We start from the raw sequence: 14,999 nt of genomic DNA on the forward strand, positions 1-14,999 counted from the left end.
TAATATAATTTAGTATGATCGCATGATTATCTTATTTTTACCTAATTTTTTTTATATTAACTCCATCTCATATCCCATGTTTCTTTGTGATTTATTCTTCAAATTATTGCTATGTTATATTATGTAATGAGGTCTCGTGATTCTTTTAATTTGTATTAGCCTTAACAGACATAGTTAGGTGGAACTGTTACTAGTGGGAGATGATAGACATTTCGTAAGACTAGTCGAGATACACAAAAGATGACCCGAACACACAGTGCAATCATAAAAAAAACAAAAAAAAATAAAATATATATATATATTAGTATAAAATAATAGTACTAACAACTAACCAAACAGAGTGTGATCACTGTATTGAAAGTTCTGTGTCTATACCTAAACTCACCAACCAAAATTTCCAGTAGAGAAGGAAGGAAAATGGCTTCATCTCTGCTTACCAAACAGTTTCTCGGGGCTCCGTTTTCAAGCCTCGGATCCGGGCAGCAACCATCCAAGCTCTGTTCTTCAAACCTCCGATTCCCAACTCACCGATCACAGCCCAAACGACTAGGTGAAACTTTCTGCCATCCATCTGTTTGTTGAAATGTCTGAATGAACTTGATTTGAGGTTTCCATCTTTTCTTATGCTTTTTGTGTGAATTAAGAAATGGGTTTTAAACTTTATTAGAATATGATCATTAAAATAGGAAAAAAAAGTAGTCTTGGAAATTTTTTATTTTAAAAAAAAAAATGGGGTAGGGGAAGGGGAAATGGGTGGGGATTACAAGGTGGGGAATTGAAACCATGAGTCTGGTAATTGGAATGAGTATAATCTAAATATCTTAACGAAGATCCATTGGAGGGTAAGTCTGGTGCCAGCAGCCGCGGTAATTCCAGCTCTAATAGTGTATATTTAAGTTGTTGTAGTTAAAAAGCTCGTAGTTCAACTTACTAAGATTCCCTAAGTCTTTGAAGTTGATGTCTGTTTCGTACTGTTTTTTGTATCTGTGATGATTCCACCATGTATGAAATCACCACCTTTTTTTTTCCTTGGTCAAAAATTTAACTTCAACTGTGGTGGCCTATGATTTTCAGTTCATCTTCATTATCTGTTATCTGTTATCTGGTTCTGTCAATGTTTTAAAATACTATCTCTTGTTTCAATTAGTTTGTCTTACTTTTTATAGTATGTTTCAAAAAGAACGTCCCTTTGTTTTTTTGACAACTCTTTAATTCCAACTTTTCATGTGACATGTTTAAGACCACATGATGAAAAGACATTTTGATACATTCTACATATTTTTAGTTTAAGACCACAAGATTCAAAAGTCTTCTTACTTTCTTAAACTTCATGCCAAGTCAAAATCAAACAAACAAATCGAAATGGAGGGAATATTTGTTTCCATTCTCTACAAAATACTGTACTTTTCTAATAAAGAAGTGTTGCCAGGCAATATGGGAACAAAAAGTTAAAATTTTCAAGTGGAAATAAGTACCATTGCCTCTTGAAAGTGAACTAAAAAAATGTTTCCTCGTCGATCTTAAGGGTTTATTCTTGAGTTGCTAGAATGGATTGACAACTTCTTTATCTACTTTTGTATTCGCAGAGATACAGGCTGCTGGTAATACATTTGGAAATTATTTCCGCGTTACAACTTTTGGAGAATCTCACGGTGGTGGTGTTGGTTGTATAATTGATGGATGTCCCCCTCGACTCCCACTCTCAGAGTCGGATATGCAAGTGGAACTTGACAGGAGGTGTTTACTTGTTCTGAGATTTCCTTTTGTGGGTTGACATGACCAGCATCAGTGAAGATGTTGTGTACTAATACATTGAAGTCCTTCAAAATTCTTGGTCTTCTATCATTTCTTGTAACTGTTTCATGTATTGCCCATTCTTGACACCCCCATCTCAGATAATTGATGGAGTAATTCATTAGGATACTTTGAAAAAAAATTTAAATAGAAGGATACTTTGAATCTATTTTGGCCAAATTTGAATTTCATGCAAAACTTATCCATTCAGGAGGCCAGGTCAAAGCCGAATTACCACACCAAGAAAAGAGACTGATACTTGCAAAATATCATCAGGCACTGCCGATGGTTAGTCCTCTGTTAAAGTCTCTTCTGGCCTGTGCCACTTCCTTTGACTTACATTTAAAGATGCAGCTTCTATCTTTGCTTAATTTATAGGTTTGACTACGGGATCTCCAATCAAAGTTGAAGTACCCAACACTGACCAGAGAGGAAATGTAAGTATGCTATGATTTGTTTTGAAATACAGGAGAGGAAGTGAAACAACAATTTACTTTTTACAATGATCTATATGTTTTATCACTCGACTTTGCACGCAACAGGACGAACTTGATTTACTAGCTTGGTGCTAAGGTACACGATATCTAATCTGTCTGAGAAAAATTAAGTGTGCTAACCTTGTGTTATTGTGCATAGAAAGTTAATTTAAGGTTAGTTAAGTTGAGTGTTTCCAAGAACATGCTAACTTCACATCCTTGGCATGTCAAGTTTATTGTCTTTAAGGGCATGGAGTAATGACATTCTTAGCATTAGTAACTGTGAGTATTAGTACCACTCATCATTCTTTCAGAGGTTGAATTCTGCATGCATGAGACTTTGAAATGATTCCTCTAAAAGTTGGTGAATTGTTCTTGTGCTTTTATGAACCATGCGTATTTTGAAACTCAAAACAAGTGAAATGAGCTTTTCAGAGCATTGCATCCTGATAATTGGCAAATAGCTTTGAAGTGAAAAGGAGAAACATTGCAGCCTAATCTGAGACTCATGATTGAAGATGTTATGCTTAGTATGTGTTCTTTTCTTTTTTTGTGTCAAAATCTGTGGTCTCCTGGTACTTGACAGATTTCTCATTTCCTGTTGGATTGCCAGGACTATAGTGAAATGTCCCTTGCTTATAGGCCATCTCATGCTGATGCAACTTATGACTTCAAGTATGGAGTAAGATCAGTACAGGTAATGTCAAAGAGGAGCTCATTTATTATTAGAAAGTTTTGCAGATTGTTGATAAGCAATTCTCTGTAGTTATAGCTCTTACTATTTCTTGTGTCCTTACTAGTGTTAGTGGAACATGCAGGGGGGCGGTAGATCTTCAGCAAGAGAAACCATCGGGAGAGTCGCTGCTGGAGCTGTTGCCAAGAAAATTCTCAAACTTTATTCAGGAACTGAGGTGAGGTACTTTATTATTACAGGTTTTCTAATTTCATTTCTGAATGATATTCTTTGTATCATTACATAAATTGTTACTGAAAAGAGCTCCCCTGAAGTGTTGCACGGATGTTAAAGGCATATCAATTTTTCAAATCCATCCCCTATCCCAGTTTTTATTCACAAACTAAACACTAAATAGTAAAAACTGTAGATCCACTTCTTTTTCAGCGATTATTGATCCATTAATGATCATCAATGCCTTAATAACAAGTTGGGCTCCATTATGAAGAAATAAAATCAACTGTCATGTTCATTAGAGTTATGTTGTGTTCTAGATGAATATACAGCCTAAACATCTAGAGAATGTAAATTGGACTTCTAAGTTAATTATGAAGCACTGAGGTGGGTTACTATCATATGATTGTGGTTTAGTAGAGGCTTTTTGGTAGGCCCGATAAGCGTAGTTCCTGTATTTTGTCTTCTCTTGTAAGATTTCAGAAGCACCCATATGTATACTTAATGGAATACACATACTTGTTGTTCCGAAGAACCTGAAACTTCTGTGTATTGCAACAAAAAAAAAACCGTAATCTTATGTATTTCTGGTGGAAAATTAGCTATTCTGACTCTTGTTGCTAGAGAATCTATTACAGTAGTTGCATATACATATATCTTTATTGTTTGTCGCATTATGTGGAGGCTTCTTCTACTTTCTTTTTTTTTTTGGGCTTTTTCTAAAGAAATGTAGCTTTTAGCTCTAATATTCTGTAATGCAGATCCTTGCTTATGTTTCACAAGTTCACAATGTTGTACTTCCAGAGGATTTGGTTGATAACCAGACTGTGACACTAGAGCAGGTATGTTTCACATAAGAACTATATATCTATATCTTAAAAAAAAAAATCATAACCGCAGTGTCCGGGCAAAATAAGCAGCTGTGGCCTGTGTGGCCCAAAAAAGCTGGCTCCGATCATCGTGTTCTGATTCCTCATTATCAAGATCGCTTGTTATGTCATCAGAAGTTGATGATTCACTCACCCACTAATTCTTATCTTCAAGGTCATCATTACCTTCATCAGTTGAAGCTTCGGATTCCGACACAGAATAAGAATATGAGGTTCATTCAGTATACTTTTCCTATGTGTCTGTAGATGAAACAACCTCATCTGTTGCATTCAATATAGGACTCCTTAACCCAACATTGGAGCAAACCTTCTCCTCAATGATAACAACATCAGGATCACACTCCTCTGAGAAACACAACATCAGGGATCGATGGGTCTACCTCTAATGTAAAGAAATGGACCTTGGCCTAGCTCAAACCCAAAAGTTAGCTCATCAAGGAAGGATTGAACTAAGACCATATAAAAGACCACAACCTTTTCCGTCGACCAATTTGGGACTTTTTTTATTGATAATGCCAATATGGGACTTAACAAATTTCAATTTGCTTTTGCCACTGAGCAGTATGCTATTGTTTCGTTACTCATTTTGCTTCCAATTTGATTCTGATGTCAGCTCTCTTTCTGCTTTAAATTAATACCATGTCCACTCTTTAATCTATTCTACATCTTAGACTAATTTATGATTATAGTAACTACTTCCTGTTCACTTATCTTCGTGGGTTTCTTTCTCAAGAAAGGAAAGAAGAATGTAAATAATTTAAGGAGTGTTTCATTGTTTCAGATCATATTTTCTCTTCCAAATATGCTTGGCTTGGATCTTTTTCTACTTTTAGAAGCCCATAAATTGGTGTTAGCTTTAATCAGACATTGCATTCACCTTTCCTTGGATGAAACCTGCTTCGCTAATGGCTGAAAGGCGACTCATCCTGCATGAGATAAAGCTGATTTTGTATAAAGGGCGACTAATCCTGCATGAGATAATGCTGATTGTTGGAGGATTGACCTAAGGTTGACTGTAGGAAGGAAGATGCAATGAGAATTATTACCGCAACAGACAAACTGGTTAGATATGTGTAAATGACGAAGGAAATTCCACTTCTATTAGAAGCTTAAAAAATTATAGAAAAGAGCTTTCAAGGAGGGTAGATTTGACTCCGAGGCAATGTTTCTCCAAACTGCACTATAGGATCTGTATATAAGCTTTATTACTTGCCTAAGAGTGTATAATAAATAAGGCTAGAAAAATTACAGAAGAGAACTTTTAAGGAGTGTTTGAGCCTATGCCGATATTTCTTTATCCATATATGCACTGTGGGATCTCTGTATGAACTTTAGCAGTTGACCTATAGAGTGGATATAAACACCATGTTGCTTGATCTATCAATTTCTTGAACTCATCCGATAGATTAAGGAAATACTAAATATAAAATGTACCATAAAAAGAAAAAGGAAAACAATCCGGTGTCCTTTCTGTTGCATTCCCTTGTGGAGTGGAAGAGACTATTTATAATGCACTCAGCACACGGATTGTCGCTTCTCTAAGGCATGGAGTGTGGAGAGTATTATAGTTTATATAGTGCATATTTGTGGTTCTCTTTATTAGCAATTGCCTTCTGGTATAACTTTGATAGTTTTTGACCTTCTGGTGATAAAGAACTTGATCTGTGGTAATTATCACTTAATGCCAGATTGAAAGCAATATTGTTCGTTGCCCGAACCCTGAATATGCAGAAAAGATGATTGCTGCCATTGATTATGTACGAGTGAGGGGAGATTCTGTTGGTGGTGTCGTAACTTGCATTGTTAGAAATGTTCCACGAGTAAGCGCTCTCTCTCTCTCTCTCTCTCTCTCTCTCTCTGTGTGTATGTGTGTATGTCTGTTAGTTATCGTGCATGTCTTTGGTGCTGGTGGGACCTTCACATGATAGTTTGGTGATAATTACTAGGGTCTTGGTACACCAGTCTTTGATAAACTTGAAGCTGAGCTGGCTAAAGCTTGCATGTCATTACCAGCAACAAAGGGTTTTGAGTTTGGAAGTGGCTTTGCAGGTACAGAATCTTCATACATGGAAGTTGTTAAAATTTACTTTTAGTTACTGCAATAATTTTTAGCATCAATAAGTTGCTTAGCTTTAGTTTGTTGAGATATTTTAGATTTTTGAATTTTGAATTATGCAAATTTTTTGTTGTAAGTTGGCTATTTAAAGCTCCCCTATGCTTAAGAAAAATATTGAGAGACATTTTCAATCAATATTTTCCAACCCTTTTTGCTGCACCATCTTTTTAAAAAACAAACAGAAGTGATTTTCTTATTATCTTGTTGTTGGATGATAGCAAACTCCTAAGTCGAAACAGACTAATCAAGATCGGTGTTATCATCTATATAGTATGGTTAGGAATACAGATGTTCAATGAAAATATGAACCAGGTGTTATGAAAAATTTCATTCAGATTTTACCCAAAAAAGTACAAGTAATTAAAACTATTAAAACAATTAAAACAATTGCAAAAATTACCCAATAACGTGAGTTAAGTGTAAAAAGCAATCGTCCAAATCTACTTCAGTATTGCATAAAATGTAAGAAGAATCAATTTTAAGACAGTTTCACAACCTCCGATGATGAAGCTCTGATGACTTAAGCATCCATCTTCTGTCACCAGGTGCAACTTTGAACTGTTCTATTTCTTCTGCTTCTCCTTTACAATCTTGCCTGACCTACTTGCTTCTTCTTGGAGCTCCAGATAACGGAACCTCCTTGATTGCCTTGGTCTTTTTGTGCCCTTTCCTATCCCTCTTTTTGTTACTTAGGTAATGACCCCCTTTCTGTTTTTTCAAAACATTGTATCACTCATGACAAAGATGATACCAGCATGTTGCCTAAAATTATTACTCATACATTTTGATGCTAATCTGCTGGAATCTGAATTTGCAAGATTATCTCCCCAAATAAAGCCTAAGATGTCTTTAGATCGAAGCTGCATTCTAGTATCTCTCTATGATTAATACAGTTTGCGCTGGTGTCTAGATGATATTGGATTATCAGGGTTTAACATTGTTGAAGAGTATGAAATGCTAATGCTTCCAGCTCGAAGTAGATAGGAAAGATAACAGAAAGACCTGGCTTCAGACTGCCAAAAATTTTTAGGTGGTCAAGTGTGCTTCATCGAGTTACCCTTCGGGGTGGCCCAGTGGTTTGGGCTTGGGACTTCCATGTTGGAGGTCTCAAGTTCGAAACCCCTTGCCAGCGAAAGCAAGGGATTTGCCTTCTGGGTCGAGCTCGTCGCACCGGGATTGCCTAGTGCGGGTTACCACTCCTATGTGGTTTGCGAGCTATTGCATAGGAGCGGGACTTTTACCCTGTGCACACCCAAAGGGTAGCGGCTGCGGGTTTTCCTTATCATCAAAAAGAAAAAAAGTGTGCATCGAGTTTAGATCTATGCTGTGGCTGGTCCAGGGGGTGTTAGTTACTTGACTGGTGATTTAAGGGGATTACACAATTAGTGCTAAGGATCTTAGTTGATTCATCGACACTTTGTTTACGGCATGGTTGGTTAGAATAGTAAGGAAGTTGGCCAATTCAGTTTTGAGTCATTCTTTGTTCATTACAGGTCTAGACACTTCTCTGAATTTAAATAAGGGTATCGTCCTATGTCAAAAAAACTTGGAAGGCTCTTACATGTTAATATCTTTGATAAATCTCATGTTCTATTTTGTTTCTGGTGAAAAACTACAGGTACTTTCATGACTGGCAGTGAGCATAATGATGAGTTCTTTATGGATGAACATGACCAAATCAGGACAAAAACCAATAGATCTGGTGGTATCCAGGTACACTCGCAATATTCATTTGGATATGTCTTTAGAAATGGACAAACAATTCCATTTCCTTTTCAAGTTGAGTTATCTGTTTAATTTATTTCACAGGGAGGCATATCAAATGGAGAAATTATTAATATGAGAATAGCATTCAAGCCAACTTCTACAATTGCAGTGAGCCCTTGTCTCTGTCAAAAGTTCCATTTCTTTTCCAAGTTAAGTTACCTCTGTATGAAATATGTCTTATTTCAATTGTTATGCAGAGGAAGCAACATACTGTTAGTAGGGATAAACATGAGACTGAACTCATTGCTCGTGGTCGCCATGATCCTTGTGTGGTTCCACGAGGTATGTATGCCTGATTTTGTTTTGACTATTACTCAATATGGCTAGTCCCTTCCATTCGTCGTACTAGGATGTTTACTCTTAGAAACCACTGAGGCTGCATGACTGCTAGACTAGCTCAATCTGTTCTTGTTCTTTACTGGTGTTTTGGTAAAATAACAAAAGAAAATCTGCTAGCCATTTGCTCTTCAAAACATTCTTTTCTCCTTAAATTTCTGAACAACACTTGAAAAGTAAACGGACATTTGATGTCTTGGTGCAACAGCTGTTCCGATGGTGGAAGCAATGGTCGCCCTGGTGCTCGTGGATCAGTTGATGACTCAATATGCACAATGTATGCTGTTCCCAGTCAATCCTGCACTACAGGAACCTTTGCAGTCATCGACAACTGAGTCAGCTCAGGTTCCCCTTTAAAAGGAGCCGAGCAACTTGCGTACCGCCATAACAACTTCTCACTACATAACTTCTCAAATTTCTGGCATAACTACGTTTGGAGAGTGTAATATTTTGTTAGAAGTCATCCTCGATGCCTTAAGAGTTATATTGTTGAACAGAGGTATGTATATAGCTTTTGTTGCTGGAGCTATCACCAGTTTTTTGCTCGGACTTTCCAAAAATGTCACTGGATGTGTGTTGGATCCTCCAAAAGTAATGCATTTTTGGAGGATCCATCACAGGCATGACAATATTTTTGGAGAGTCCGAGCAAACATAGCTTGCCAATGTATGGAGAGCCAAGTGCATCTAAAAAACGTGAAATTGTGACGTTTTCATTATTTTTTAGGCTTTTCTTGTGTTTATAAACTCAAGTTGTACTCACATAAGATTGTTAGTAATGTAATCTGTATAATACAAACATTTACGATTTTATAAATTTTGTGAATTAAATTTGTCTTCTAACGATGAACATACAAGCAATATCGTTGTTATTTGCTTCTCTAGCAAGTCCTCATTGGTACCAATGAATTGTTTACTGCAATTAAGTGTTGAAATTCATAATGTTTTCTTTACAAGTTCTTGTTATGGTGAACCAACATATTAATGTGCATTACACACCAGATTGATTCAAAATTTGAAGTTTATCAATTTTGAATTTAAAAGTTTATGTGTTCTGAATTTTATTATATACTAGTCATGGGAACGTGCATTGCACGTTTGTCCCCTAACTGGCATTAGAAAAGTTAATTTATATAGCTAAGTTCAAAGCTAAGTCCTTTTATATATAAGTTTGACATAAGAATATAACTCTGTACAAATATAGCATGAAAATCTTGTGTCAGATGTTGGAGATTTGATATTTTCAATGCTTCATTAAAAATAAATGTTTTATTATATCAGAGGAATTAATATATTTTAATTACTAAACATAAGTTTTAACAATCAAAAAAGAAATTGGCTATAAAAAAAGATACGTATAAAGAAAAATATTACAAAATGTCTACGTGGTGTACTGTCAAATTTATAGAAAAAATTACAAGTTCAAACGGAAAAGAAAGAAAAGTAAATAAAGACATGTCATCCATAATAAAAGACATCACATTAAAATATATAGACAAAAAAATTATATATTTACATTTTGTTAGAAGTCGACTTGCTATAGACAAAATGTATCATATGTATAAAAAAACTATAATCATAAATAAAGAAAAAAGATAAACAAAAAAGAAAGCATGAATATGTTAAGAATAAAGATACACTATATTTCTAGAACTATATATTAAAGGATCTTTATATAAAAGAATTAAATATGAATTCTTATACAATAAAATTCAATGTAACATTTAGTCATCTTTTTACTTTACATTATTTTTTATTTTATTTTTCCTTTTGCACTAATTTTTGTACCTCTCTACAATAGTTAAGTACATGAATTTTCTAAACATTTGAGACTACATATAAAAAGGAAAAAGTACAAACATGTTGTTTTAAAAAGATAAATGATTATCAAACAACTAAGAAGACATAATTATTAATTTTTATCAAAGACTTAGTAGTCTTTTACAGGTCTAATTGTGAAAATATTATATGGGAATTAACATGCTTACCCTCAAAACAATTAATAATAAATATAAAATGTGATTAGCTTTATTATATTTATATCCTAAAGATAGAAGAAATGAAGAATACAAAAATATAGTAATCAATTACGAAGTCATATTGTATAAATTATAGAAAAAATAAAACGAAAGAGGTGAAAATGAACAATATATGTATGTGTTTGCAACACTATGTTAGATAGACGAGAAAGTAACACAATCAAAATATTTCATTCAAAGTAATAATCTTTTAGCAATCTTTATTTAAATTACTTGTATTTAAACAAAAGCATATTGCATAAACTATTCAAGTATTATCAAACTCATCATGTATTAATAGAAGTTTTGTCAATTAAGTAGCATTTAAAAGAAGAATAACACAAAAACAAAGAAATAAATTCCATAACAATGCAAAATGATACAAAATTACATAAAATATGAGTTGCATACCAAATTTATTTTGGACAACCATATTAACTCCAAAATGGAAAAGAAAAACTTAAAATCATAAGCTAACATAAAAAGATCTAAAGGAATATGTAGGTCATATCTTATACTTCTAAGCTTAACACTTGAACTATATTGTAAGAAAGCTTCTCTTTTTAATTTCACAATGAAGCTATCTGTTCTTTTCCTCAGTTAGCTTCTTGACGGCATGTATTTATATCATTATCTAGAAGAAGAAAAAGAACAGTAGAGGATAGAAAAGAAAAGAATATGATGATCTAGGGAGTAATTTACTGGTATTTATAGTGATATTTAGTTGTCTTTTCACCTATCAAATTAATGGAGTACATTGAATCATGATACATAATTTTTATTTGATTTCAAAATTCAAAGAGTCATTCATTATTAAAGTTTAATTGTTGGACTTCATATTCCACCATTATGTAATTAAATATTAGTATCTAATAAATTAATTAATTTTATTTTGATTTAGTGGAGAGGCGAAATGGTAATCCAACTTTGAATGTTGAAGCTTCCCACTTATAATAATACTAGTAAAATTACCCGCGCTTCGCGCGGGAATTTAATATCACAGAATTTATAAAATAATACTTAAAATCTATCAGTCAGTAAAACTAAAACATTATATTATCTTACATACAAGATTACGTAGTTACAAACATTAATAATGTAAAGGAAAATGAAAATTATTACATTTTATCATTTATCCTTAATAATATAAGCATAAATTATTGACGGTAAAAATACATATCAGGATCTGTAACATAAGTAATAAGGTCAGTGAGTCACTCAACAGGAGCAAAGTACACAAATATTTAATTATGAAGAAGAAGACGAAGAAAAAGTTCATAATTTTCGTTGTTTTAAAATGAGAGGAAATCCCTCTATTTATAGACAACAAAAGGTAGTGTAAACAAATGTTTATTGTGTCTTATCGGAAAGGTTCCAACTATTTAGAAAAGTTGCAACCCTTTAGAAAGGTCACAACCTTTCATAAAGTCACAACTCTTCATAAAAGTCGCAACTCTTCATTAAAGTCGCAACTTTTCATAAAAGTCGCAACTCTTTATTAAAGTCACAACTTTTCATAAAAGTCACAACTTTTCATGAAAGGGAAAGGCTAGTTTAGGAAATAAATAAATTAAAAGGAAATTCTGGTTTGTAGTGGCGCCACGTAGGCGGACCTAAGGTTCTCTTATATCTATATATATGATATGATGATATTATTAAAATATTAGTTTCTAAAAAATTAATTAATTTTATTTTGATTTAGTGAAGGGGTGAAATGGTAATCCAACTTTGAATGTTGGAGCTTTCAACTTATAATAATATATGATTCTCTTATATATATATGATATGATATGATGATTAAAATATTAGTATCTAATAAATTAATTAATTTTATTTTGATTTAGTGAAGGGGCAAAATGGTAATTCAAGTTTGAATGATGGAATTTCCCACTTATAATAATATATGACATATAATGATACATATTTCAACAAAATTATAAAGTTGAACCAAAGTTATTGGGTTCTAATGAACTCATACTTCCTATGCTCCCGAATGGGGCTTCCTATACCCTAAAGCAGCAGGTCCCACAAGTAGTCGAACAAATGAGAGGTTGTCAACGAAGAGGTTAAAGGTCATAAAGACCCTTCAACCTTGCTCGCATGTTAGTTTGCTTGTACTATTGCTTGCCTACCTGACATGCTTTCTGGCTAGTTTTTTTATGGCAAATGCTATCCTAGCTCCATCCCCAACATACATGTATTAAGATCTGCTTCAAGTTAAAGAGCACGCTTATGTGTTATGCCGAACCAAAATTGTTAAAAAGAAACATTTTCTTGCCATTTCTCTACTATTTGACCATACCTTTAAACTTCAATTCATCTTCTTTCTCTTTGAAGAAGTTCACAAATCCTCCATTTTCCTCCATAGCTACACATCTTCAAAACTATCTAACAACAAAATCAAAGTTTGATTCCCAGATCTGCTACTGATTCAAGCCTCTCCTTCTTCAGGTAATCGATAAATCTCCTCTTTTGATTTCCGTTTACTGTTCCGGTTGAACGCTATAGCAAATTGCTTTGATGAAAGGTCCCAAATACTTTGCTATTGTAAAACTGTAACCAAACCAAAAAAAAAAATGAAACAACGAGGTCATTTCACTAAGGATCCGATCAAATTTCTATGTATTGTAGTCTCGATTGCTTGTACTTTCGTGCTGTGTTTTTCAGTACTAAAACTTAACGAAATACCACAAGGAAATGAAAATGTGATTGGTTTGAAACTGAAGAAAAATCGAATAGATGGAGGAAGAGGAGTAGGGAAGTTTGGGGAAATAGTGATTGGAATGTTACCTCAAGATTTGGGGTTTACTTTATTTTTGCCATCTGAAAAAGCATTTGAGCGGGATCTGGGATTGAGATTGGGTGAGAATGAGAATGAGAACGACACATATGCAATACTAACTCGTGTACTCGGGTTTTCAGCTGTACCAACAAGGATTTATGCGGATGATGTACAAATTGGAAAGGAGATTGATTATGATTCAATATCGGGATACACTCTGTATGTATCGAAAGATTCAGATGGGTTGTTGATAGTTAATAGAATTGCTTCGGAAATGGTGGATTTGAGAAGAGGGAAGATTGTTGTACATGTTATGGATGGGGTGATAATGGATCCAGAATTCGAGCAATCTGTTCGACCTGATGATGATTGAGTTGAGTTGAACTAAGGTTTCATGATTTGATGGTAGCTGATTACCCCGGCCATTTTCACCTTAGGGAAAACTTATGAAGCTTGTTGCATTGGGATGGCGCAGACAGATCTATAGAGATGAAAAACTTTGGTTTATAACTTTGCTGAATTCGAGCAAATATAGTGGCATAGATTTCCTGGAGATTCTCTACAAATCGAAGACAACATTGTACCAGATCAGCTCTGCTTATGAAGAGGAATTATGCATCACTTGAGTCTGGGTTTTTCAGAAATAGTATTTCTATCTTCTAAGATAGGGTAAGTTCTGCGTATACTATACTCTGCATTGTGGGATTACACTGGGTATGTTGTTATTGGTGTTGCTTATGAAGAGGAATTCTAGTTGAATATCAGCTTCGGATAATGGCAGACGAAGCGGGCATCCATCAATAGCACAACCGATACCAGCACCATGAGATTCTCCAAATGTTGTAGAGCAGAAGAAAGTTCCATATGTATTTCCAGCAGCCTTTATCTCTGTGTATAAGCATATTCAAACTTGTAAACTACTTGTGAGTTGGGAAGCTGATTGAAGAAATTTTGAAACATTCATGTCTATGGGATTATTCATTTTTTTAACGTAGGTATTAGTTTTGCAGAGTTTTAGTAATTCATGGATTAGTTATTCCACATTCTATCTTTTACGGATAAGGAGGTTCAGATATACCGTTTACCGTTTACGTTTGGTAGAACTTTTCAGCATGAATTTATATTAGTCGGACCTCAAAATGAACATCGAATACTGAGTGAATAAAAATAAAATAGTGCCTTTCATAGTTTCTAAAATCCCTCCGGAGGCCTAACCCTCTTTCTCCACTTGATTCTGAAGTTGAGCGGCTTCTATCGTTGGCAAACACCTAAAAGTACTTAATTACCATTTTAATTAGATTGCCAATTAATTATAGTAGAGATTTACCTATAGTTAAATTATAGTCACTTTATTATGTATAAACTTTAAAAATGGTCAGTACATAAAACTTAAACTAATGTTTCTCACAGTATAGGTGATGAAGCTCATTTAGCTTCACTTTAGTGAAAAGGAGGATCAATTAGTCTTTCCTTAATATAAAGTTTTATTTCTTCTACATTCTCAATATAAGTTTCAAATGATTTTAATTGATGGCTAGCTTTGAGACATGTAGCAAGCTACATTTTAACCTGACCAAAAATATGTAGACTCAAAGCCAAAAGGTGTTGGGATTGAAATAATAAGGTGTGATGCAGAAGCAAACAATTGTAAACCTTAAATGACGGTAAATCAGAAAATTAGGAAGCATTAAAAACAAAGAAATTGTCGAGAGTTATTGTCATTTGTAGCTAGATCTTGGCCTTTGATGAAGATGAATTGATGTATTGTTTTCAACAACTCACATAGCCACGCCTATCAACAACAAGACGACTACTTCTTGCATGCCACTAAACGTTGCTCTTTAATGCTTGGGCTCGCTCAATACAAGAATTGTAGCCCAACCTTGCTTAAGGCTAAAGTCGTGGACTACACCC

General features: G+C 34.2%; 2 protein-coding genes across 2 annotated transcripts; both read left to right on the forward strand.

Annotated features, from left to right (window-relative positions):
* Window positions 1–315: 315 nt before the first annotated feature.
* Window positions 316–9,211, forward strand: LOC125819097 (chorismate synthase 2, chloroplastic). The gene is made up of 13 exons (XM_049498612.1): window positions 316–550; window positions 1,587–1,737; window positions 2,006–2,082; window positions 2,173–2,231; window positions 2,884–2,967; window positions 3,089–3,181; window positions 3,939–4,019; window positions 5,756–5,887; window positions 6,014–6,116; window positions 7,802–7,896; window positions 7,993–8,058; window positions 8,148–8,232; window positions 8,495–9,211. The coding sequence occupies exons 1-13, from the start codon at window positions 418–420 to the stop codon at window positions 8,641–8,643; spliced, it is 1,308 nt and encodes a 435-aa protein (XP_049354569.1). The 5' UTR covers window positions 316–417; the 3' UTR covers window positions 8,644–9,211.
* A 3,614-nt stretch (window positions 9,212–12,825) lies between these two features.
* Window positions 12,826–13,468, forward strand: LOC125819120 (uncharacterized). Its single transcript, XM_049498634.1, has one exon. The coding sequence runs from the start codon at window positions 12,880–12,882 to the stop codon at window positions 13,456–13,458; it is 579 nt and encodes a 192-aa protein (XP_049354591.1). The 5' UTR covers window positions 12,826–12,879; the 3' UTR covers window positions 13,459–13,468.
* The last annotated feature ends 1,531 nt before the right edge of the window (window positions 13,469–14,999 follow it).

The sequence above is a fragment of the Solanum verrucosum genome, unplaced genomic scaffold (genome assembly GCF_900185275.1).
Source record: "Solanum verrucosum unplaced genomic scaffold, falcon-dt-bn FXZP01000252.1, whole genome shotgun sequence".
NCBI lineage: Eukaryota > Viridiplantae > Streptophyta > Magnoliopsida > Solanales > Solanaceae > Solanum > Solanum verrucosum.

Excerpts from the sequence above, each read along its gene's own strand:
- LOC125819097 (XM_049498612.1), top strand. The coding sequence starts at position 418 with ATGGCTTCATCTCTGCTTACCAAACAGTTTCTCGGGGCTCCGTTTTCA. Across the intron at positions 551-1,586 it reads ATCACAGCCCAAACGACTAG|AGATACAGGCTGCTGGTAAT; the intron begins GTGAAACTTTCT and ends TTGTATTCGCAG. Across the intron at positions 2,232-2,883 it reads ACACTGACCAGAGAGGAAAT|GACTATAGTGAAATGTCCCT; the intron begins GTAAGTATGCTA and ends TTGGATTGCCAG.
- LOC125819120 (XM_049498634.1), top strand. The coding sequence starts at position 12,880 with ATGAAACAACGAGGTCATTTCACTAAGGATCCGATCAAATTTCTATGT.